The sequence below is a fragment of the Mytilinidion resinicola genome, assembly GCF_010093595.1.
Source record: "Mytilinidion resinicola strain CBS 304.34 unplaced genomic scaffold BDZ99scaffold_4, whole genome shotgun sequence".
Taxonomy (NCBI): Eukaryota; Fungi; Ascomycota; class Dothideomycetes; order Mytilinidiales; family Mytilinidiaceae; genus Mytilinidion; species Mytilinidion resinicola.
The window spans coordinates 1,360,387-1,383,125 of NW_022985440.1; the positions used below are offsets into that span (position 1 = coordinate 1,360,387).

Below are 22,739 nucleotides of genomic sequence, written 5' to 3' on the forward strand. Positions count from 1 at the left end.
GGAACCAATTCGGTTAGGCTATTTACCCTTTTAGCATTTGTGTCCAATCCTCCTCCTTCAAGGTGTTGTGTTCAGTGCTCAGGTATTCAGGCTAGCGTTTATTTTCCCCTTAGAAATGATGTCAAGTGGAGGTCTACATTCCTCACGTGTTTATCACGTGTCCCATTCTTTCCTCCTCTCGGGTTTGTACTTTAAACAATCTCAAGCTTTATTATGATTTCCAATAGCAAAACGGAGGATCCTATACCATCCAAATCTGGACCCGGATACCATAACAATACATAGCTTTTGCCACATTAACCCATCACCTTTCAACTTCGACTGCCCACTATCCTCAATCACGACACTCGGACTCTCTTCAACATAGCACATCGCTGTTCACTCATTCCCTACACAGTCGTAGTTCTCCCCGTCTTTGCCCTTGTTGATATCATTCGGATCCATTACCCTGTAGCTCTTCATTACACTTGAAGTGCAATCCGGAGTCCATCCCGAGCTCCCGATGTTGATTCCATTGCAGCAGTTCTCATCCCCAAAGAACGCCACGACCAAATCGTTGTCCTCTGCCGTAGTCCAGCCAATGTTGAGACCCTCCATGCCTGTGGAGTTGCCGCCGCCGACCTTTTGGCATCCGTCCGTGAGCTTGAGTTCGCCCAGTGGTGCTGTCTTGCCCTCGCACTCTGAGTTCTCGATCCATGTGATGCTGAAAGCGGCGGTTGAGATAATGATGGAGAGGAGGAGTGCAAGCGAGAGTGCGTGCATGTTGGGCGATTGCTTTTGGCAAGGAAGTTGAAGAGGTGATGAGTGTCGCTGTGGAATTGATTGCGGACTGACTGTAGAAGTGCAGCGTGGATGCTTTGGATAACTAGTGAGGTAGAATAGATGTGTGCCCGCAAGAAAACAGAGATGTCGCGAAGCTCTTGGCAAAGGAAAGGAAGAAAGTTCAGTGTCAGTGGAAGGAAGGAAAGCCGGACGACTCTTGACTTCGTTACGACGGTTTTTGGTTTCGTTATTCAAACAACCCTGTAGAAATCTCAAAGTATACTTAGTCTAAGCGTTGCGCTTTTCTGAGTTCGGGGTTGCACCAGGAACAGGAACAGGAACAGGATGCTTGTGATTCTTGGCTGTTGGATGGCGACATGGGCTTATGCAGGTACCAGATTAAGGATCGAAAGGATCGATGTTCTGATGCTGATTTTTTTAGAGCGGGACAAGGCTTCGGTGCTTATCTTTAGTGTGCATCCTGAATGCCCAGTGCTGACTTGCCCCCAACTGTAACATGCCAAGACGTATCCCCGACGGATTCTTCTAACCATAACGAGACCTCCTTCCATCACCCTCAGATCTCGTCACATAAATTCACAGAAAGAGGAGTATGTACTAAGGAATAGCTGATTGATTGTTACACACGCAAGCGTATTCTCGGACCAACATTCCGAAATGCATTTGTGAGCAGGCACCACCTAGCAGGGGAGACAGCAAAGAAACTTTCTAGGATCTTCATCCCCGAGCGCTCACGTCCATACTGAGAACCCAACTACTGACCCATGCAACCCTGAAGCGTTACCAGATCTGCTGAAGCTCAGATACTTTGACATAGCGTCCCGTCATGCGTTCTCTCAACCCACATAATACATTCAGTCGCATCACTCTCATTATCCTTCAGTCATTCTTTTTAGAAGTGTTATTGTACTCTGTACGTCCACTCATTTTGCATCATGAAGTTCAAGCCTTCCACCTGGCTCCTCGGTGCCCTTCACCTCTCCACACTCGTTACCCAGTCCACTGCTACGACTGCCACGGGCGCCAATGGCGTTGTCGTAGAGTTCAGGATCCGGAAACCCATAGCCGGTACAGACAAACGCTCTTTAGACAGCAACCCGCTCGCTACGGTGAGGAGTGCAGCTCTCCTTGCAGACGGCGGTCTATCCGCCCTGCTCGATGAGCGCTCCGACAACACCACCCTTGCAGGGATAGAAAACCTGATCGACCATTATCACCGGAAAACGAAGCGTGCCGATGACCCGAACAACAAATCGTGTAAACCGAAAGTTCATTGCACGTACGGGAGAGTCTGGGATGAGACGAAGCAGTCATGTGAGGATTGTCCGAAAGACCAAGAGGTCAATGCGGATGGCGATGCCTGCGTGCCCAAGGAGACCGACGAGGAGAAGAAGGAGCAAGGAAAATGCCCCGAGGGCAAGAAACTTGACCCTAGTGTGCCTGGTCAGGTAAGTTACGCAATGTATGGCAGATCATCTTCACGAGCTGACCTTGATACAGGATGAATTTACAGAAAACCCCAAGTGTGTGGACAAGAACGACCCCAACAGCTGCCCCGAGGGACAATCTGCCTCCACCGCAACGAAGAAAAAGGCTCCCGAATGCGCTCCTGATGATGAGCCTGACAAAAAATGCGATGACCCCGATACGCTTGACTTCAAGGAAGTAAAGGGAGGCAAGATCACCCATAGCTGCCGCTCCACCCCGGAGAAGGAAAAGAAGAAGGCCGATACACTGAAAGCAAATACAATCAAAGTATCGGAGAAGGCCGGAGAGCAATACGCCGCGGAGAAAGAGAAGTAAGTTCTTCCAGTAATTCAAACCTCCGCAGCTGACGTCGCAAAAGGGAAAGGAAGATCAGGGCACGGAGAGGCGCTTGCCTGGCTCTGGGAGCTATGACCTGGATCCCAGATGCCGACACCACTGCACTCACTGACGACGAGATGAACGGGCTTCTGGAGCCGGAGGACGACTCGCCTGTGCCTAGCAAGGACCTGGAGGACTACATGGTCGACGTCGTGACCCCAATCACGATCGCAGTAGATACAGAGACAGCTGGGTTCCCAAATATTGGAGCACTCATTAGTTCAGTCAGCAAAGGAGGCGTCGCTGCAAGCAAGGCGGGCCGCGTCTTCGCGTCTGCCAATGGCAAAACAGGGGGCGAGCGCTTCATGGCTCTCAAGGACCCCCAGAAGACAGTCAAAGCCAGCGACCAGGCCATCGACGCGGCCAAGAAGTCCGACCTCGTCAAGCGCATCGTCAAGTCCGAGACTTTCCAAGACTGCGTAGCGCTAGGCGCTACGTTGGCTGCAACAGAAGCTGGAAACATAAAGCTCGCAACCCACGATGTACCATCCTGGAACACCACCACAACAACAAGGAAGCACCGGCGGCAAGATCTAGGCATCGCAACCAAGCTGCAGAACGTCCGCGCCGGCGACTACTACATCAGCATCGACCTCGACGCCGCACCAATGAACCACTTTCCCTCGCCAGCGGAGCAGGCCGACCAGACCATCGTCATGGTAGCCGACCCGAACACGGACGCCCAACCGGAGGGCAATCCCAGCATCAACATCCAGACGTGGCCGGATAACTACAATCGCAATCGCCGCGTGGTATACCAGACGTGCAGCTCGATCGAGAGCAACGACATCACGCTCATGCAGGTCTGGGGCGGCTGCTGCAAGTTCTATGACGACGAGAAGTGCTCGCCTGACACGAGCTTGTTTAGTATGACGAATAGGCAGGATGGGCAGCTTAAGGGGAAGGATAATGATTCCATTTCGTCGTTTTGGTGCACTTTCGATCTGAACTGCGCAGGAGCGCCTTGAGAGTAGTTCTGTATATCCTAGAGCTGGTTGGATTTAGATAATTGCTGTGTACAGAAAACAAGTGGGATTGGAGCTGAGGACCTACTTTTCTGGTCAACATCTTACCGGGACTGGGCTTAGTCTGCTCAAAGCACAGTACCGCAGGCTGTTACTTCTATACATTACCCCCCTTGTACGGCTGACTTCGCAGCTCAATATTCGCGCTAGACCACCGGACGCACCCACATGTTGTGATATAACAGGGTGAGGGGTGAAAGAGGCACGTGATATCGTCCACCTCACGATTTACCTTCCCTGACCTTCCACGTCACAGACTCCGCGATATTGCTAGGTGGAGCGGCGCGTGCAGAGTACCTGGCTTACTCATTAACGCTAGAAGAAATTAATCGACACCGCTGGGACAGTTTAACCTCGGACTGCCCGCTGAGCTGACTAATCTGTTACTAACACTTAGCAGGTTCCGGCCTTCTCGACTATAGAAGGGCCAGGCCGCCCACTTCCGCATCTACCACATCGACTTTCCTTCTTTCGACAACAAGAGTGATGGCTGGAGGAGGATCTGGAAAGAGCGGCCAATACCAGTGCCCCCACCGGGGCTCTCGCACGAGTGCGTTTGATTATCTCTTCGGGACACGACTTAGCTGCAAATCGGCAAGGTGAAGGGCATTGGTTGTCTAGCCTTGTGCTGGAGACTGAAGCCCTTTTTTCAGTTTTTGACTTTGGTTGGTTCGGCGTTAGTCTTCCTCTTTTTTAGAAAAATGGGGGGGGACGCTAGGTGTCTTTCCTAACCTTACAGTAGATTAGTATTGTGCGAGAAGCTTGGTGTGTCTCCTCTATTACAGTACTTGACATCTTGACTACCTCCGTCGCAACTAAAAGCTGAACATTCCTGTCAGATCATTCTTTGGGACGACAGTTTGCACATCGGCAACGTAGAGCGAGAATCAGGCTCCAGTCGAAGCATACACGAGAAAAACCACACAACGGGCAGGAATAAGAGTGAAGTTTTCCGAGGTCAGACTATAATCTGAAGAGAGTCTTAAAAAGGCCCAGGGATGCTTCGAGGGAAATATATGACGTGATACAAACTCCGTGTCCAGGTTGGGAGTTGTATATCGGATATCACTCAACTATGTCACTATGCGACGCTTGGCTAATCTGTCGCGAATGCAAAGAACGACGCTTTTATTAACAGCTATTTTCGTCAACTAAGATCCATATCATCACGTCATCTCTGCCATCAGTCGTCCGTCCGCTTCCCTAATGCAGCACCTGAGGGGTAGCAAATCGCTCACGAAAACAGATTGTATCTCGACGGCATCTCATCTACAAAGAAAATACGCGTATGGCACGATGCATTCAGGTCTTGACATCCGGCTCCACACGGCCAACGAATTCCTGCAGTTTTAGCAGGTCAGTGGCGAGCTTGACGTTGTCGGCGAGGTACACCTGGGCATCGAGGTCGTATGTCGACTCATCACTTGTGTGCTTCTCGATGTATAGACGGATGGTGGCACCGCTGCTGCCTGTGCCAGACAAGCGGACGACGATGCGGCTTCCGTCGTCGAACTTGACGTAGATGCCCTGGTTCTTGCTCACAGAGCCGTCGAGGTCTGTGTAGGAGAAGTCGTCGGCTTCGAGGACCTTGCGGCCGGCAATGGTCGAGCCAACGAACTCGTCCTTCTTGGTTGTGATGAGCTCCGTCATATGTGCAGTCACCTTGTTGGCTCCCTCGGTCTCACATCCCTCGTAATCGTAACGAGTGAAGAATGTGCGGCCATAAGTAGTCCAGAAGTCTTTCTGGATCGACTTGATGCTGGGAGTGGTCCCTGTCTGCTGGCCAACACCGGCGATGATGTTCAGCCAGGCGACGACGGCCCATAGACCGTCCTTCTCGCGGATGTGGTTGCTGCCGGTTCCGAAGCTCTCTTCACCGCAGATGTTCATCTTGTCGGCATCAAAGAGACCACAGAAGAACTTCCAGCCGGTTGGTACTTCGTAGCACTCGACGCCCTTCTTCTTGGCGACGAGATCGACGGCGCCGGAGGTGGGCATGCTTCGTGCCAAGCCGTAGATACCCTGCTTCTTGAAGTATGGGATAAGCTCAGCATAGTGAGCGATGATGGCCAGACTGTCGCCTGGAGAGACGAAGCTGTTAGCACCGTAGATCATGTTACGATCGCCATCGCCGTCGCTGGCAGCTCCGAAGTGGATGCCATTCTTGTCAACGGCCTCGACCAAAGAATGAGCATACACGAGGTTAGGGTCTGGGTGGTGACCTCCAAAATCAGGCTTTGGGATACAGTTTTGTGTGCTGCCCGGAAGCCCAAGCTCCTTCTCGAAGATGTCGATTCCATATGACCCAGTGACACCACTCAGACCGTCAAACAGCACCTTAAAGTCAGAGTGCTGCTTGAGGAAAGACTTGATTAGATCAAAGTCGAAGATGTCCTTTAGCATAACTAGGTAGTCTTCCGTGGAGTGGATGATCTCAACTTCCAACGGCCCGTACGTCTTTGTGCCAATTGTGTGAATGTCGATGTCCGGGATATCGGCAATCTTGTAGGACGTGAGAGTCTTAGAGGTGTCGAAGATCTTGTTTGTCACGCTCTCGGGAGCGGGTGCTCCATTGGCCAGGTTGTACTTGATGCCGAAGTCTTCAGTAGGACCTGTAGCACGAGATGATGTCAGTAAATTGTGCAACTTAGCTGAGGCACAACAGGCCAGAAGTTCTCTGTCTAGACCGGAGGCAGCGAGACTCGCCGGAGGGTGCAACATACCTCCTGGGTTGTGACTTGCGGTCAAGAGAATGCCACCGGTTGCTTTCTTTATCCGAATAACATGGCTGGCAGCAGGAGTGCTGAGAATGCCGTCCTGACCGATGACCAGCTTCTTCACTCCGTAGGCAGCTCCGATTTTGGCGATCAATTGCATGACCTCCGGGTTCCAGTAGCGGCCATCTCCACCAATCACAAGGAAACTGCCATCAGCGCCCTCAGGAATGGAGAGGAGGATGCTAGCCACGAAGGCCTCGCTGTAGTTCTCCTGCTGGAAGACCTTGACCTTCTTGCGGAGGCCGGAGCTGGTGCGGAACCATTGGTCAGCCATAGTCGTTTATTGAGGGCATTGGGAGCTGAGAAGTGAGGGAGAGCAAAGGAAAGCATGTGAGAAAAAACTGAGGCAGACTATCCAGCTCATAAAGCTGCTGCAAGGATATAAAAGGGCTGTTAAGACGCTAAGTTTGGTACGGGAAAAGGGTGCTCACGTTCCGGGCTTCTGGTCCGTAAAGGGCTTCAGGGAGACTTCTTTAACACTCATGATTGCGGCGGGAGGAGGTTAGGCTGGACTGCTGGAGTAAGGGAGAAAGGGAAGCTTTGCTGGTGGGGAGACCTGAAGGGGAGGGAAACGAGTGGGGGTTTTGAACATGACGCAGGATCGGCAGAGGCCAACCAGCAGCGGGCAGACGCCTCACATGCAGACCATCACAACAACCTCACCGCCATCAACCACGACGCAGCCCAGTCACAGCGGTATCAGGGCCATCACCACGACGCAGCTCAATCACAGAGCCAGTACCGCCATCGTGGCCAGCTAGCACAGCTCGGACCGTCCTCTCGACCGAGCTGGATAGAGGCGCCAGCCCGTGCTGCACAGCTATCGAATTGAGCCTCCGCGCCGCCAGCACTATCTCAACAACTGTCTCGGCGCTCCGCTCCCGTATCGAACGCTCGGGGTGCTATCAAAGACACGGTTGAGGCGTCTGTTCTTGTCCCTCGAGCGCGGTCGCTCCCAGTTCCAGTCGTCCGGCGTGTCGAGTCTAGAATAGATTCAAATTCGCGGACCACTCTATTCTCGCTTTTTCCCCAATGATACAGCCACGCCGCGCGTGATTCAAGTCAATATGGGTATTCCGCGCCTCATCGGCCACCTAGAGCCCTTTGCCGAGACGGTTCATTTCACCGAGAGAAATGCAGCAAACCCCAGGCGAGTCGCTGTCGACGGCCCCGGCCTGGCCTTCCATGCGGCCCAACTCGCCTTGCGAAAAACGATAGAGACCTCCAGCATTCGCACGCCGTCCTACCGTGAGATTGGCGACGCTGCGCTAGGCTTCCTCCGATCGCTGCGGGTATGCGGGTTGAGTGTGTAGGTGTCTCGACTCCTCTTACCCTTTCTCTCCCGGATGGTGTGCTCTTGTGTTTCATCACTGCATTTCTCTTTCGTTGATTTGTGTCAAGATCGATAGTTCGCGCAGTCGAAGCTCATGCATCATTGTTAAGATCCCAACTAATAAACGTAGCTGTGCCATCTATTTCGATGGCTTTCTACCTGACTACAAGAAGGAGGAGCGACTTCAGCGGTTGCTCAATAGCACTGCTGAACTCGACAGCAGCAGGCCCAACGCACAGAGACTTACGAGAGGTGCCCCGTTCATTGTGCCTGTAGTCCTGGAGATTTTGTTTGAGAGCGAATTTCACCTCTTCACTGCAGTCATGCCGGGAGAAGCCGATTCTTGGTGTGCAAGGCATGCGAGAGATTTCGGCAGCATGATACTGACTGGTGACTCGGACCTTCTCGCTCACGATCTGGGCACGCAAGGTTCCGTCGCGTTCTTTCCATATGTCGATATAAACGACTCCGGAGTAGAGGTCCTCGAATACAGGCCAACCAGCATAGCTAATCGTCTAGGTCTGGCCAGCATTCGCTCACTAGCCTACCAGCTACTTCGCGACCGACACAAGACTATGAACGAACTCGTAGAACTAGCTAAAGCTCTGGAAAGAACCTCGACACTCATCAATCTGGACGACCATGGCATTCCTCACACCACTGAAGACGGTTCAATTTACAACATCTCAATTTATGCACAAGATCGGATAACTGCCGGGTTTGAATCAGCTGACTCACAGCAGCTTCTTCTACAGAGCATACTGAGTAGATTGGACCCTCGCATATCGGAGTTTGTCCAACAAGTTCTCTCCTGCCCTCTCGATCGGTCCTTGTTGGGAAGATTGACAGTGTATCTTCCAGTCTTGATCGAAAATGTCGATCGAGCTTCTGCCTGGAATTGCGGCGAGCAAATTCGACAATTTGGCTATTCAATCGTAACTGCAACACTCACTATCAAGCCTGTAGTTATCCACGAGGTCATTCGAAGTGGTAGGCGAATCGTGGAAAAGGAGCGCCAGCTGTTCTGCTATCCAATGTTGATCGCTACATTCACCGAGCATATCAAAACATGGTTGAGGATCTGCTCTGAGTTGCCGCCTCCATGCACCTGGAGATTGTTCGGCGTATACTCAATGTGGCAGGACCTCTCCGTGACGGACCAGGCGTTCCTCCAACTCCGCGTGAATGTACAAAAGCTCCTTGGCTCAAGAACCAATGCCGTGGGACAATACAACTGGGATACTAGACATATCGACGCACAGCTCCAAGCCGTCCTTTATTCGCTCAGAATGCTGCAACGCTTTACGACAGTCTTTATGGCGCATCGTGTGGCGCAGCAGAATGATGATTTCACGAAGGGAGTTCGAGCGTTGCATGATAGTCTAAACAGTCTTCCGCCGCTGGACCAACTCATCCAGCAGGACTACAAACCAGCACTCGAAGAGAATCCACAATTGGCAGAGGCTATTACGGAGATGTATGCGCTTCTTGGCGTCGAAGAGAAGGGGCCCGAAACAGCGAAGCCAAAGAAGACGAGGCGGAGCGGAAAGGCTAAGCAGAGCGGACAAGAGGTCGTTGTGGGCGGTAACATGTATCACTTGCTGGACGAATTGACAGACATCTGATCAAGGCTCCTAACCCCAGCCCACGATGAATCCAAAACAGAGAACACGGATTGAACGAGGAGGGTGTCAGTTGTCAATTCAAAAGTAGTGGGAGTTGCATTTGCTGCTGAATTGAGGATTAATATTTTGAAGGGCCCCTCCCACGGCTTCAAGAACAAACACAAACAGAGAAAGCCTACCCAAGGTAGAGAAATGGGCTTCGTACAAACAAATACATGAACGCTTGGAACCGTGCTCTGTGACTCGTTTTCATCCCATACCAATACCCATACCGCACTGAACCTCTTTCAACCAACCCAACCCAACGAATCTCCCCTACATGTTCTCCCTAAACATACTCCTTCGCTCTGTCGGACTACTCTCCGCACTCTCCGTCTTCTTATGCCCCGCCGGCGCCCCATACGCTCCCCCCGTCCTCTCCGTCTCCAACGGCCGCGGGCTCACCCCCCTCAAACTACTAACCGCATTATCGTCCCCAAACGGATTCGTCGCATGCTTCGCCCCGCCATGCACCTCCTCCTCATACCGCTCATCCAACTCCCTTGTCCTGCTCCTTCCCCTCTCCCCGCCGCTGAACCCCTCCCCGCCATACGCCCCCGTATACCCCGTCGGCCCGCCATACGCCGCCGCGCCCCCGGGCGCCGGCGCAGGCGCATGCAGCCCCAGCTCCTGCTCCTCGTAGTACGCCTCGTTCCCGACTCTTGCATCCCACGCCTCGTCCGGATCCAGCGGCCCGTGCCCGGCCCTCCCGCGCGGCGCGCCGCCACCTGCGCCGCCGTACCCCGTCGGCTCCTCGTACGCGCCGCTGGCGTAGCGGCGGTTCTTGAACTTGCGCACCTGGGTGTCGAGCCAGCCCTTGAGGCCGCCGGGCGCGGGCGCGGGGTAGTTGCTGCTGGGCCCGCTGCGCGAGGCGGCGAAGGGGTTGAGGGGCGGCGGCGGCAGGCCCAGGCGGCGGGCGCGCAGGCGCGAGTAGGCGACCCAGGCGACGGCGGCGAGGATGAGCAGGATGAGCAGCACGATTAGGAAGACGGCCCAGCCGGAGATGCCGTGTTTTTTGGGGCGGATTTTGGCGGGCTTGGGGGTTTTGGTGGCGGCGCGGGCGGCGAGGAGGAGGGTGCGGGTGGTGCGGGTGGTGAGGGTGGTGAGGGAGGGTAGAGACGGCATTGTGGTGGTGGTTTCGGGGTGGTTTGTGGTGGTGAGATTGAGGTCGAGGTTGGTGAGTGCGCGGCGGTGCGCGGATGGGTAGGATGGAGGGCGCGGCCGGTGGGGTGGTGAGTTGCAGATGGTGGATGTGTGTTTTGAAGGGTTTGCGATGGCTGAGAGGACAGCTGACGGGGTGGGTGAGGTTGGCGGCGGCGAGCTGATGTGATGATAGATGAGCGGAGCTTGGACGGGACAAGCTCGGAAGGCTGGCGACCGAAATGATGACGGATGAGGGACTTGCTGACGGCACAAGCGAGGCTTATTTTGTCAACTGCCAGTGACCAGCGGGCTATTGTTGGAGGTTGTATACTGATATCGTGACTGGTATCGCTATAGAAACACAATGGTGGCCGCAGCGTCAAACCCAGCGAATAGTGGCCTGGGATATCGCTCTCATGCCTCAAAGACAGCTGTCTTATACGGGTTAGTGTCTGGGACAGGTTAAGCGACTCCGCAAACAATATGCACGCCTGTCTGTCACTGCTTGAAGTCCTTCTACAGGCACAGGGTGAGAAGCTTCTGTCTCGTTCATATTTCTGATAATGCATTGAAGTCTCCCAAACAGTGGCATACACACGCACCCGCGGTGGTTTGTTGTAGGATTAGAGTGCCACCTCTATGGCGTGCTTATCACTACTTCACACCTTCCTGGATGCCTACAGCTAGATTACACAATCCCCGGTAAGAGGTGACACCATGCATTCTGTGGGACCTCTTCTTCAACAAACACCAAGCTGGTGTCCGAGACCTCCGCAATGGCCACCCCGCAAAGCATCATCGGAATCTTTCCGACACCTGGTGAAATCGGCCAATTCGATCTCGTCTATACGGAAGACGGGGACAATGGCATCCCGCATATCAAAACCCAACCAGCCACCTCCCTAACGGAAGAAGAACAGAAAAAGTACGCTTTTAACGCCCTTCCATTCCAAAATGTACACACCCACATCATCATCTCCACCGCTTCCGGCACCGGCCTCGCCTCTACGTTCTTTACCCAAGCCCTTCAGCCCCTCCTCGCGCACATGGGCCTAGAAGAAACAAAAAACTACACCCTCCACACCACCGCATCCATCTCCACCGTCACCGACCTAACCACCACCCTCTTCCTCCCCACGGCCGCCTCTGGCACCCCCCAGCGCCTAATCCTCCTCTCCGGCGACGGCGGCCTCCTCGACATCCTCAACGCCCTGCTCTCCACCCCCTCCTCCCCTACCTTCAAACCCCCCACCATCATCCTCCTCCCCCTCGGCACCGGCAACGCCCTCGCCCACTCCACCCTCCCTGCCGGCGACGCAACCCACGGCCTCTCCGCCCTCGCCCGCGGCACCCCCCACCCGCTCCCCTTCTTCGTCGCCCGCTTCTCCCCCGGCGCCCGCCTCCTGACCAACGAAGCCCGCGACTCCGAGCCCATCCCGGGCGGCGCGCTCTACGGCGCCGTCGTGTGCTCGTGGGGCATGCACGCGTGCCTCGTCGGCGATAGCGACACGGCCGCGTACCGCGCGCACGGCGCCGCGCGCTTCGGCATGGCCGCGAAAGAGGCGCTGTTCCCCGCGGACGGGGGGCCGCCGCACGCGTTCAAGGGATTGGTTTCAGTGCGTCGCGAGGGTGCTGGGGAGTGGGAGGCGTTGGCGCCGGGGCGGAGCGAGCATATGTATGTGCTCGCGACGCTGGTGTCGAATCTGGAGAAGACGTTTCGCATTTCGCCGGCGTCGAGCCCGCTGGAGGCGCGGCTGAGGGTGGTGCATTTTGGGCCGTTGGGCGGCGACGAGGTGATGCGGGTCATGGGGCTGGCGTATGATGGGGGGAAGCATGTGCAGGAGGAGGCGGTGGGGTACGAGGCTGTGGAGGGGTTGAGGGTGGAGTTTAAGGGGCTGGAAGAGGAGGGGAGGTGGAGGCGGATTTGTGTTGATGGGAAGATTGTGAGGGTTGAGAGTGATGGGTGGGTGGAGGTGAGTTTGGAAAGGGAGAGGAGTGGGGTTGTTGAGGTGGTGAGTTTGGGAGCGTGAGTTACATCTTGAACTAGGGTGAGCGGGTGCTGTCAGGGTATTTAAGGAGTGCAATAAGTCACGCAGCGTAATAGATTTCTAGCTTCGTTTTCTGGTTACTGGTCTATCAATCTATCTCTCTCGCTACTCATCCGCAACCCATTCCACACATCTCTATAACATTCTAAACATGAATCGCCCCTAGCCACAATTTTCCCATCCAACTACCTAGGTAAAACCCGCAGTATCCGTAAACATTTTAAACATGAACCCTCCCCCCTCCCCCCTCCCCCCTCCCCCTAGCCACATCTTTCCCATCCAACTACCACCCGCAGTAACGCACCCCCCACTCAATCAACTCCCGCAACCCCGGCTTCCCGCACTCCTCCCAAAACAGCTTCAAGGCCTCCAACACCCCTACCTCCTCCTCCTGCACCACCTCCTGCACCCCCTCCTTCACCTCATCACACCCACACTCGACCCACATGCTCCGGCACATCCCGCAGCTAAACGACTGCCGCTCATCGTAGTGCCACCGCGATTGCTCTTCTATCCGCGACCACTCCTTGCGCCAGATATCCACGCACTCGCGGTGGAACGTGCGCCCGCAGCCCGTCTTGCACCACGTCAGCACCACGGGGTCGTCCATGTCCTCCCTGCAGATGGGGCACTCGCCCTCGACGGGGCGGCGCGGCACGTGGGTGGCCTTCCAGAGGGGGCAGCGGATCGCCTTGGCCGTCTGGGCGGCGGCGGCTGGCGCGGTCTCCTGGGCAGCGCGGTCGAGCGCTCGCAGCTTCCGCGCGAGCTCCAGGTGGCTGTCGTGGTCGGGGTGGCGCGAGGGGACGATGCGAGGCTGCGGCTGTGCGGCGACGACGCTGCGCGGGTACGCTTCCCGGAGCAGCGTTTCCCAGTTCTGCACGAAGCGGGCGATTTGGCCGGTGTGGGAGGTGCAGAGGCAGAGGCGGGCGAGGAGTTGGAGGTCCGGGAGCAGGGCGGCGGGATCGGGCTGCGTGGTCGCCATGGCGTCGCAGACGCGGACCATGGCGGTGAGGGCTTTGACGTCGAGGAGAGCGCGGCATCCGCGGTGCCGGGTGTAGGATTCGCCTTCGCAGCATTGGACGCAGCGGAGGCGGAGGGCTTCGACCGGATGCCAGAGGATGGGGAGGGACGAGTCGCGGCGGCCTAGCTCGGTGAGGCGTCGGCGCATCCCGTGGGGGTCTGGTATGTCGCTGGGTTCAGAGCCGTCGAGTCGACGGATCTCGTTGACTATAAGAATCTGGGTGGGTTGGCGCATCTCGTCGCGTCGGCCTGGCTCGTTGAGTCGTCGGCGCGTTTCGTGAGGATCAGGTATGTCGCTGGGTTCAGAGTTGCCGAGTCGACGTATCTCGTTGAGTCGAAGAATCTGGGTGGGCTGAAGCATCTCGTTGGGTTCAGGTATGCCGTTGGGTTTAGGTGTGTCGTCGGGGTTGGGTTTGTTAGATGAGACGACGTACTCTTGTGCATTCCCTTTCCCTAGCCTACGTGTCTTCCGTTGAGGCACCAACTCCCAAGAGTCATCTGAGCTATCCAGCCTGCCTCGAGGCATGGTCCGCCGATTTGGTGTCACGACGAGGAATATCTTGTTGTCGAAGAGGAGTCGACGAGGTCCGCTGAGTTGGTGTTACGAGGTGAGGTTTTCGATGGGAAAAATGAAAGAGACATGAGCTTTATAGGCAGAAGTGAAGGTCGCCGTGTGCGCTCTGAACGTGACTACCATGGTATCCTCTGCAGACTGAACCAAGGTTGGCCAACTGGTCGACCCACCGCGCCGAAGCCTTCTCTACAAATGCCCGATGCAGCATTCCCTACCCAATACCCGATGCATCCATACTGCACAAAAATATTTGCCACGGCGAAGGAAAGGGGGCTCATAGAATCTGGGAGTCGAGCACTCGTATGTTTAGTGTTGCAGTGTGAAGCATACCTACGCCGGTGGCTTCGTACTTCAATGATCCAGATTGGGCGGAGGACTGCAGGGACGCTGTTTGCCTATTGTTTGATCCATGGACGGACGGGTGCTCTGATTCGGATATCTGATGGTTCAGCTGTCCAATATCTATGGTTGTCTTTCCTCGCCAAATTTGAAGTAATCACGTTTCCGTGTCGCTTCCAAGCTTTCCTCTACCCAATAAGAAAACTGCGATAGAACTGTGCATTCCACACTAGCATGACCTCCCTCCGTCCTACTCCATTTTCTGTCGCTTAGCGTCCTTCTCATTCTTCGCGTCCTCTCATCATCCTACTTTCTCTCTTCCGCTCTTTCGCTTCTTGAGCTCCACCATCCGCTTGCCGAACTCGTTCTTGGCCTCCTTCTTCTCCATAGTATTCTTCCTCGTCTTTTGCAGGGTGTCGCTCCTCCCCCCCAACATATCGCGAGCCCGTCGGGTTCACCGATAGCGGTATTCTCGTTGACGGAGGTGTTGCGGTAGCACAGACGCTCTTCTCAACCCACTAGCTATCATCCGGCTCAGGGGGATCTAATTTCAAATGTTCTCCCTGTTCTGTTAGCCCATTCAACCACTGCTCTATATCTGCTTTCTTTGCGCTCCCTCTATGCTCGACTTTGAGCGTACCGTCATCTTTGCGCGCGCGTTCCTAGTGCATAGCTAGCTCGTTTCCGGGTTGGCTTGCAACGGGCATTTTGAAATAGAGAGTTGGTAAACGGAAGGTAGTGGGTTGGGGATATTGTGAGCCTCGGGGGGGTGGTGGCAGGTGTTGTGGTAAGGAAAGGTTCCTAAAATTTGACCGAACAGTGCTGATATTTATGCACTGTGAGCATTAAGAGATAGCGAATGCAGAGACTCACCGTGAGAAAGCGTGACTTCCATGACCACCACAACAGACCGTTGTGAAAAATATTGTAGACCTGTAGCCTTGGCAGCACTGGCGAATCAAAAGTTCTTCCCTGGGCTTTTCCCTGTGCAGCTTATTTTGGTGAGCCATAGGCTTTGCCTTCGCGAAGGTCTTGGATCGACCCGCACTCAATCCTTTCTTATGCATTTTTGATATTCTTGTAAGAAGCATGATTTCCTCTCGCGGACAGGTGATCAACAGGGTGATCACTGACGGGACAGTGAATGCCGCACGGGCGCTTTTAGGAATCTAATAGCGATGAAGAATCTGAAAGCACAAGAGTTGCATAAAGGAAAAATCACCTTGTATGCGGTGACGAAACAAATGGACATAAGAAGAAAAAGGGAGAATCAGTTGAAAATTCGACAGTAGAGCACACCTGAAACACCTAGCCTTTGACAGCATGAACTCCAAATCCACGGCGAACACTAACAGGCTCCACAGATTCCCCTCATAATCGCAAAAATCACTCCTCGCAATCACAATCTACCCATTCAGTCCTACAAAGCGCACACCTAAAGACCATGTCCATGTCCATGTCATCCTCCTCAAACCACCTCTGCATCCGTGATTCCCGCCATAATTCTACGCACTCTGTATGCATACTACGTCCACAACCACCCTTGCACCATGTCAATTCCGAGAGGTCTGATGCAGGTTCTCGGCATATGGGGCACTCGTCATCGGGGGCACGGCGAGGTTCATGGGTGAGACCCAAAGGGCACGAGGTACGGTCGTGATGAGGCGAGAGGGTATGAGAAGATGCCGAACGGCGGAGTGAAGGGACAGGGGAGGTAGTGCGGGAGTTCAGTGCCGAGCTACTCGCTTGGTGAGGGATCTCGATGGTTGGGACAGGTGTGTCTGAAGTATCGCGAGAATTTGAGCGCGTGGAGAGCTCGTTCAGACCCTCAAGGACTTGGCGAACGAGGCGGAGTCTGGCGAGGTCTATGTCGTCAAATTCGGGTGATGAACGGCTAGAAGGAGTACTTCGAGTAGTTGGTAGTCCTGGTGTGGCGGCTTCATGGACCGTAGTGTTTGCTACTTCGATGATTCCATCGGGATAAGTCTCTAGGATCTTGTTTTTCCAACTTTGTACAACGGTATCGCACTGCTCTTGGTGCTTATTCCGCTTGTTCCTACATAAGCCATAGCCGGCAATACGAGATAGGATTGGATCTAATGCGTCTGGATCAGGCTGGCGGGTTGAGAGCTTGCGGAGGAGCTTCTGCATATCGTTGGCATTCGCATAAGCGAGCGCAGTACGACATTTCCGATTTTGGGAGGTAGCCACTCCAACACAGCGTTGGTCGCGCTCGATCCCAAGAGTGGCGTAGGGATCCCATAGTACTGCAGGGTGGATTTGAGGATTGGTGGATGCTCTGGAGGGGGCGGTGAAAGACATGATTGGAGCTAAGTTGCAAAATGCGAACCGAAAGATAGTGGAATGGGAGTGGATGGTAATGAAATGCATAATGTGAAGCGTAAGGCATACCGTCCTTATACGCGCTGCTTGTCAGATTGCATAATCCCGGTGCCTGGCTTAGGTGCAAGGTGGAAGTACCCGGGTACCAAGGCTTGGCTGATCGAACACATCTACCTTCCGAAAGCGAAAGGACTGCGTGCCAGAACGTCGAGGCTGATTCGAAGGAGGTGGCTTCGACTTGATGCATGCAGGACACAGCAAATCGCAGAGCCTGCAAGAGTCTGGGGGAACGACGCACAGCCCCCCCGACTCGTGGCTGTGGTGGCGGGTGTCAGGCTTCGCAAGACTTGAGCGTTTGATGGAGACCTGGTCTTGCTGGTGATTGGTTCTAATGGGGTGTATAAATAGCAGCCTGGTGATGGAAACATTGGAAAGGGTAGTGATTTGCGCAATCTAGGAGGGGTGAGGGAGACGGGAGCAGCCGACTGTTGTCATCTATTGTACAGAGCCTGCTCGCGTCCGGTGAACTAGCGCGGATTTGACGCCACAGATGCACTAGATGGGATTAGAACGGAGGAAACCCTTGTCTGGACTGAATCTTACCACGGCTGAGCTGAATCCGCTAACAGCACAGTACCGCGAGGCGTTACTTTCGAGACTATCCCTCTTTTGCAGCTGGCTTTTGTGGCATGATATCCGCGCTAGTTCACCGGCCGCGGGCAGGCGCTGTACTTTTCGCCCGCGGAACGGGCCTTTGAACGGGACCCACGATTGGTTCGCATTTCTCGCCAACAAGTATTGTACAAGACACCGAGCCTTCTGCACGCTTAAAAAACTTAGATCGTAAAAGTTGTTCAAGGTAACTCTCCCGCTGGTTTAGGCGGCCTCCTCTTCCGGCTTAGCGTGTTTTTCTGCCTTTATGTTGTCTTATTAGATGGATGTCACGATAATACTACAAGCAGAAGTCAAGGGCCCAAAGAGGAGCCTTGATTAATAGCTAAGTACAATATCAGGTGGAAGTTCAAGACGTTGTGTCGCGAAAACGCAAGAATAAGTATTTGAATCTCACTGCGTGTAGGGCTAATTTGACCAATAGGAGCTGGGCGGTGAGCAGTCACATAACAGGACGTCATGGGATGAGTCAGCGGAGCGGGGCAACGATATGTCTTACCTTGCACTTTGCGTTCCTTTACACCCTAACCCTCTCTTTACGTCCGGTGAACATAGCGCTAAACTGAGTCGATCCCGGTATACCTCTTTTCTGGGCTAGTACTTAACCGACTTGAGGATTCATTGGCCAGAACGTTGCTATTCCCCCCTAAAGGCTACCAGAGTTGCTCCCTTACACGGTAAGCCTGTGGCTTGACATTAGAGAGTGACAACCGGACGCAAAGAGAGGGTGTACGCAACCCAGATGAGAGTTGGCGTTCCAAATTAGCTCGTGAGCTACCAAGAGGAGGTTCAGCATTGAGTACGCCCTGCATGCAATCTAGCCTTTCTTTTGCTAATCAATCTAGTGACCTGGAAGTTCTTTTCCCATATCCACGGATATATCCAGAGCAGTATGCGTACATGCGCGACCTGAAACGCACCCTCGATGCAGGCGGTCACTGTGTCCTGGAGATGCCTTCAGGGACAGGAAAGACCGTGTCCTTGCTGTCTCTGATCGTCGCATACCAAATTGCGGTTCCGGAAACTCGGAAACTAATTTATTGCTCACGTAAGATGCACTTGCGCCTATAACTACAGTAGTTTACACTTATTGATGTAACTTTTTAGGTACAATGTCAGAGATCGAAAAGGCACTACTTGAACTGAAAGCATTGATGAAATACCGAGCAGACGAACTTGGCTACGTTGAGGAATTCCGTGGCCTGGGACTCACCAGCCGAAAAAACCTTTGTCTCCATCCGGAAGTGAAGAGGGAGAAAAGCGGCGCTGTTGTTGATGCCCGATGTCGCAGCCTAACGGCAGGCTTCATGAAAGAAAAGAAAGAGAGAGGAGAAAACGTGGAATTGTGCACCTACCACGATAACCTGGACCTACTCGAGCCTCACAACCTGATTCCGCCCGGCGTTTGGACGCTCAATGGTCTCCTACAACACGGTGAACAGCAAAAGCAATGTCCGTACTTCACGGCGCGACGAATGATGTCGTTCTGCAATGTGATAATATACTCCTATCATTACCTGCTTGATCCCAAAATTGCAGAACAAGTTTCAAAGGAGCTTTCAAAGAACAGCATCGTTGTCTTTGACGAAGCGCACAATATCGACAACGTATGCATAGAATCGCTCAGCATCGATATAACAGAGGACGTACTCCGAAAAGCGAGTCGAGGAGCCGACAACCTGGATCGCAAAATTGCGGAAATGAAGTCTTCGGACGCGGATAAGCTGCAGAACGAATACCAAAAGCTCGTTGATGGCCTGCGAGAGCAAGACGAAGCCCGTACAGAAGACTCTTTTATGGCTAACCCAGTTCTCCCAGATGACCTACTTAAAGAGGCCGTTCCTGGCAATATACGGCGTGCCGAACATTTCGTTGCCTTTCTAAAGCGCTTCATCGAGTATGTCAAAACGCGCATGGCAGCACGGCACGTGATTTCAGAGACGCCGCCCTCCTTCCTGCAGCATCTCAAAGACTTAACTTTCATTGAGAAGAAGCCGCTCCGATTCTGCGCCGAGCGCCTCACTTCTCTAGTCCGCACTCTTGAGCTTACTAGCATCGAAGACCACAAACCTCTTCAGGAAGTCGCCACCTTCGCCACACTTGTTGCGACGTACGACAAGGGCTTTGAGCTCATTCTTGAGCCGTACGAGAATGTGTCTGAGACTGCCACGGTGCCACATCCAGTCTTGCATTTCATATGCCTAGACGCCGCGATAGCCATAAAACCTGTTTTTGAGCGCTTCTCCTCCGTTATCATCACTTCAGGAACGATATCGCCACTAGAAATCTATCCAAAGATGCTCGATTTCAGCACTGTTGTCCAGGAATCGTACGCAATGACACTAGCGCGAAAATCCTTCTTGCCCATAACCGTGACCCGTGGTAGCGACCAAGGCCCAGTGTCGTCCTCATTCTCTATCCGCAACGACACCAGCGTGGTAAACAACTACGGTCAACTCCTCATCGACCTCTGCAAACTCACACCAGACGGCGTAGTCGTATTTTTCCCCTCATACCTCTACATGGAATCTATTATCTCCATGTGGGTTGGTATGGAAATCCTTGACGTTTTATGGAAATATAAACTCGTCCTAGTTGAAACACCCGATTCGCAAGAGACTAGCCTCGCCCTCGAAACATATCGTCGCGCGTGCGATAACGGCCGCGGCGCTGTTCTGCTTTGCGTCGCGCGTGGTAAGGTCTCCGAAGGTATAGACTTTGATCATCATTACGGCCGTACCGTGCTCTGTATCGGCGTGCCCTACCAATATACCGAGTCTCGCATTTTGAGAGCGCGGCTGGCGTTCCTGCGTGAGAAATACCACATTAAGGAAAATGACTTTCTCTCCTTCGACGCGATGCGGCATGCCGCGCAGTGTCTGGGGCGCGTGTTACGAGGCAAGGACGACTATGGGATCATGGTGCTTGCAGACCGGAGGTTCCAAAAGAAGAGAAACCAGCTACCCAAGTGGATCCAAAATGCCTTACTAGATAGCGATTCGGATTTATCTGTTGATCAGGCGACGGCGGCGGGGAAGAAGTTTCTAGAAGATATGAGTGTGCCGTGGAGTTCGAAGATGCAGGAGGGGATTAGTTGGTGGAGCAACGAAGATTTAAAGCGGTTTCAGCAGAAGGAGGCGGAAGCAGAGATCACGATGCTTAGAACGCAACAGCAGCAGATGAATTGGGGTGTGGAGACTGATGTGCAGCAAGGGGAAACGAGTGGGGCGCTAGCGGACGAGTTTGAGATGAGCGGGATTGACGACCAAGATTTGATGGCGATGGACGTTGAGTGAGGTGACAAAACACACGAAGCGCTGCAGACTTTTCAGCATGGTAACAAAAAATATCGGATAGCTTTGGAAAGCTGTCTCTTCGGGAAATTTAGCCTATGGTTCAGAAGGCGTTTAAGCGTGGAAAACAGCTATGGAGAAAACGGGCGTTTCTTATGCATCTACAGGCCTGAAATCCAAGCATCCAGAGTATAGAGGTTGAGGAGTAGAAAGGGTTACCAGGAACCTAATTAGCTGATTAAATTTACTGGCCATCATTTTCGGAGGCTTCAAGTGGCAATTCAAGGTCACTTTCCACTTCTTTGACAATTATTAATGTGCTAGCATCTGCACGAAAAAGAACAGAAGCATTTCAAGATCTCAAAAGCATTGGCCCTGTTCGAGCTATTTTAGGATACGGGAAGTTGACCTTCTCACGGCGCTACGATCATCGTGGTATCAGCGTTGACTCCGTCGAAAGGCGATGGTCTATCGATGCGCAAGGTTTTATCCGGCCGTTTCACGAAAATTGCTCAGGTAAGCAAGCTATTCACTTGAGCCTGGAGTTTCGCCTTGTTAGTCCACATACCGAAGGCAGAGAAAATGGTGAGATGGACAGAGTGCAAGGGAGACTTTCACTTGCTAGCTCCAGCTCCAGCTCCAGGCGAAGTTAGCTGCTCACACAAGCTAAAATTCTCTATCGGGGTGTGCCAAAACTAGCATTGATAAAGGACTTGTAGTGCATGGGTAGCTACCTTACTGACGCGCCAACGCATTCCTCAGATCTCTGTCTATGATTAAAAAATTACCTTATCTTGCGCGGACTCCGGACTTAACGATGTAGCATAATTGCCTCTCTACGATCAAGTCGAGTAGAGGTTATAAGCATCTCCTACTCTATTCCTAGAGAAGAGCACTCATTGGAGGAATGATGTTGGGGGGTTTGGGAATGAGAGATGAGGGTATGCACTTCATGAGTGGTGTTGGCCTGGGGGTGAGAAGGTAGGCCAACAACGCTAGACGTTTGAGGTCTTGTGACTGGGGCTCCTTGATTGGATGGGTTATGGAGATTTAGAGAGAATAGAACAGCCATGTGATATTCCACGCCAAACGGGAATTTGACTGAGTATGAAGGCGTCAACCCTGCTATACGAAGTTCGCCTCTGAGAAAGTCCCTGAACAATGCCCAATTCGCAGGCGCCGTGAGATGAGTGGGCTTATCCAGCCACCAAACACACAGACCACAATCCCGAACCTCCCCTCCCACCTCCGTACCACCCCCAGTACACCATCTGACTCCGCCTAGGGCATTACCCTCAACTATGTTGTTTCCGTGCTGCTAAGGCTATAGCATGCATAGTGAGCGAAACGCCCTAGAGGACTGCATGACGAGATATAGGTATTAAGGCAAGCGTTGGTGGCCCTTTTTTAGGCTGTAGGCATTTGCGTCCGTTTTAGGATCTTCGAAACTGGACCCTCGTCATGAATGGCATATGCAGCAGCAGGGCTGAACCGTGCTACTAGACGGAGCCTTTAAAACGGCGTCACAAACGTCCATTTTCGAAATTTGTGACTGCGATATGGGTTTACCCTAAATAGGGTGGAGCCAAAACGGGCTTCCAATTCTCTACGCCAGGGAAAGGGGACAGACTTGGCGGCAGGTCTCCAGTTTTATCCTTCAGCTCAATCCAGGCCCGTCTACCTTGTGAAATAGCCGCAATAGTGCTTTTCGAAATAGACAGGCTAGTTTTCAACTCAGAGTACTTGCAGTTTCTTTTTCCCCCAAAAGTTGATTTTTACGGCGACGTGGCGTTCATGCCTTTCAGCTGGGCCTCGATACCTTCAGCCTTGGTTCTATATCGGGCGGAGGATGGCGGGCG

At 53.4% G+C, this 22,739-nt stretch overlaps 10 protein-coding genes across 10 annotated transcripts; 5 read left to right on the forward strand and 5 right to left on the reverse strand.

Moving 5' to 3' along the window:
* Nucleotides 1-182: 182 nt before the first annotated feature.
* On the reverse strand, nucleotides 183-934 carry BDZ99DRAFT_459852 (uncharacterized protein; the record flags this gene model as incomplete). Its single annotated transcript, XM_033719254.1, has 1 exon — nucleotides 183-934. A coding segment is annotated over exon 1 (380 nt), but the record flags the coding sequence as incomplete, so codon positions are not given.
* A 1,942-nt stretch (nucleotides 935-2,876) lies between these two features.
* Nucleotides 2,877-3,896, forward strand: BDZ99DRAFT_459854 (uncharacterized protein). Its single transcript, XM_033719255.1, has one exon. The coding sequence runs from the start codon at nucleotides 2,955-2,957 to the stop codon at nucleotides 3,615-3,617; it is 663 nt and encodes a 220-aa protein (XP_033581108.1). The 5' UTR covers nucleotides 2,877-2,954; the 3' UTR covers nucleotides 3,618-3,896.
* A 951-nt stretch (nucleotides 3,897-4,847) lies between these two features.
* On the reverse strand, nucleotides 4,848-7,139 carry BDZ99DRAFT_459855 (Phosphoglucomutase, first 3 domain-containing protein). Its single transcript, XM_033719256.1, has 3 exons — nucleotides 6,883-7,139; nucleotides 6,398-6,699; nucleotides 4,848-6,286 (listed from the first exon to the last, which is right to left on the reverse strand). Exons 1-3 carry the CDS (start codon nucleotides 6,933-6,935, stop codon nucleotides 4,977-4,979), a joined length of 1,665 nt encoding a protein of 554 aa, XP_033581109.1. The 5' UTR covers nucleotides 6,936-7,139; the 3' UTR covers nucleotides 4,848-4,976.
* A 262-nt stretch (nucleotides 7,140-7,401) lies between these two features.
* BDZ99DRAFT_232111 (uncharacterized protein) lies at nucleotides 7,402-9,567 on the forward strand. Its single transcript, XM_033713518.1, has 2 exons — nucleotides 7,402-7,760; nucleotides 7,915-9,567. The coding sequence occupies exons 1-2, from the start codon at nucleotides 7,519-7,521 to the stop codon at nucleotides 9,407-9,409; spliced, it is 1,737 nt and encodes a 578-aa protein (XP_033581110.1). The 5' UTR covers nucleotides 7,402-7,518; the 3' UTR covers nucleotides 9,410-9,567.
* On the reverse strand, nucleotides 9,234-10,783 carry BDZ99DRAFT_567819 (uncharacterized protein). The gene has a single exon (XM_033727732.1). The coding sequence runs from the start codon at nucleotides 10,571-10,573 to the stop codon at nucleotides 9,725-9,727; it is 849 nt and encodes a 282-aa protein (XP_033581111.1). The 5' UTR covers nucleotides 10,574-10,783; the 3' UTR covers nucleotides 9,234-9,724.
* A 462-nt stretch (nucleotides 10,784-11,245) lies between these two features.
* Nucleotides 11,246-12,567, forward strand: BDZ99DRAFT_410483 (uncharacterized protein; the record flags this gene model as incomplete). Its single annotated transcript, XM_033716588.1, has 1 exon — nucleotides 11,246-12,567. A coding segment is annotated over exon 1 (1,200 nt), but the record flags the coding sequence as incomplete, so codon positions are not given.
* A 345-nt stretch (nucleotides 12,568-12,912) lies between these two features.
* BDZ99DRAFT_232181 (uncharacterized protein) lies at nucleotides 12,913-14,440 on the reverse strand. The gene has a single exon (XM_033713521.1). It carries the CDS (start codon nucleotides 14,183-14,185, stop codon nucleotides 12,923-12,925), a length of 1,263 nt encoding a protein of 420 aa, XP_033581113.1. The 5' UTR covers nucleotides 14,186-14,440; the 3' UTR covers nucleotides 12,913-12,922.
* On the forward strand, nucleotides 14,268-14,998 carry BDZ99DRAFT_232132 (uncharacterized protein). Its single transcript, XM_033713519.1, has 2 exons — nucleotides 14,268-14,733; nucleotides 14,754-14,998. Exons 1-2 carry the CDS (start codon nucleotides 14,300-14,302, stop codon nucleotides 14,803-14,805), a joined length of 486 nt encoding a protein of 161 aa, XP_033581114.1. The 5' UTR covers nucleotides 14,268-14,299; the 3' UTR covers nucleotides 14,806-14,998.
* Nucleotides 14,999-16,549: 1,551 nt separating this feature from the next.
* BDZ99DRAFT_380320 (uncharacterized protein) lies at nucleotides 16,550-16,894 on the reverse strand (the record flags this gene model as incomplete). Its single annotated transcript, XM_033715183.1, has 1 exon — nucleotides 16,550-16,894. A coding segment is annotated over one exon (345 nt), but the record flags the coding sequence as incomplete, so codon positions are not given.
* A 1,644-nt stretch (nucleotides 16,895-18,538) lies between these two features.
* BDZ99DRAFT_473258 (putative TFIIH complex helicase Rad3) lies at nucleotides 18,539-20,883 on the forward strand (the record flags this gene model as incomplete). Its single annotated transcript, XM_033721820.1, has 2 exons — nucleotides 18,539-18,635; nucleotides 18,695-20,883. 2 exons carry the CDS (start codon nucleotides 18,539-18,541, stop codon nucleotides 20,881-20,883), a joined length of 2,286 nt encoding a protein of 761 aa, XP_033581116.1.
* Between the last annotated feature and the right edge of the window lie 1,856 nt (nucleotides 20,884-22,739).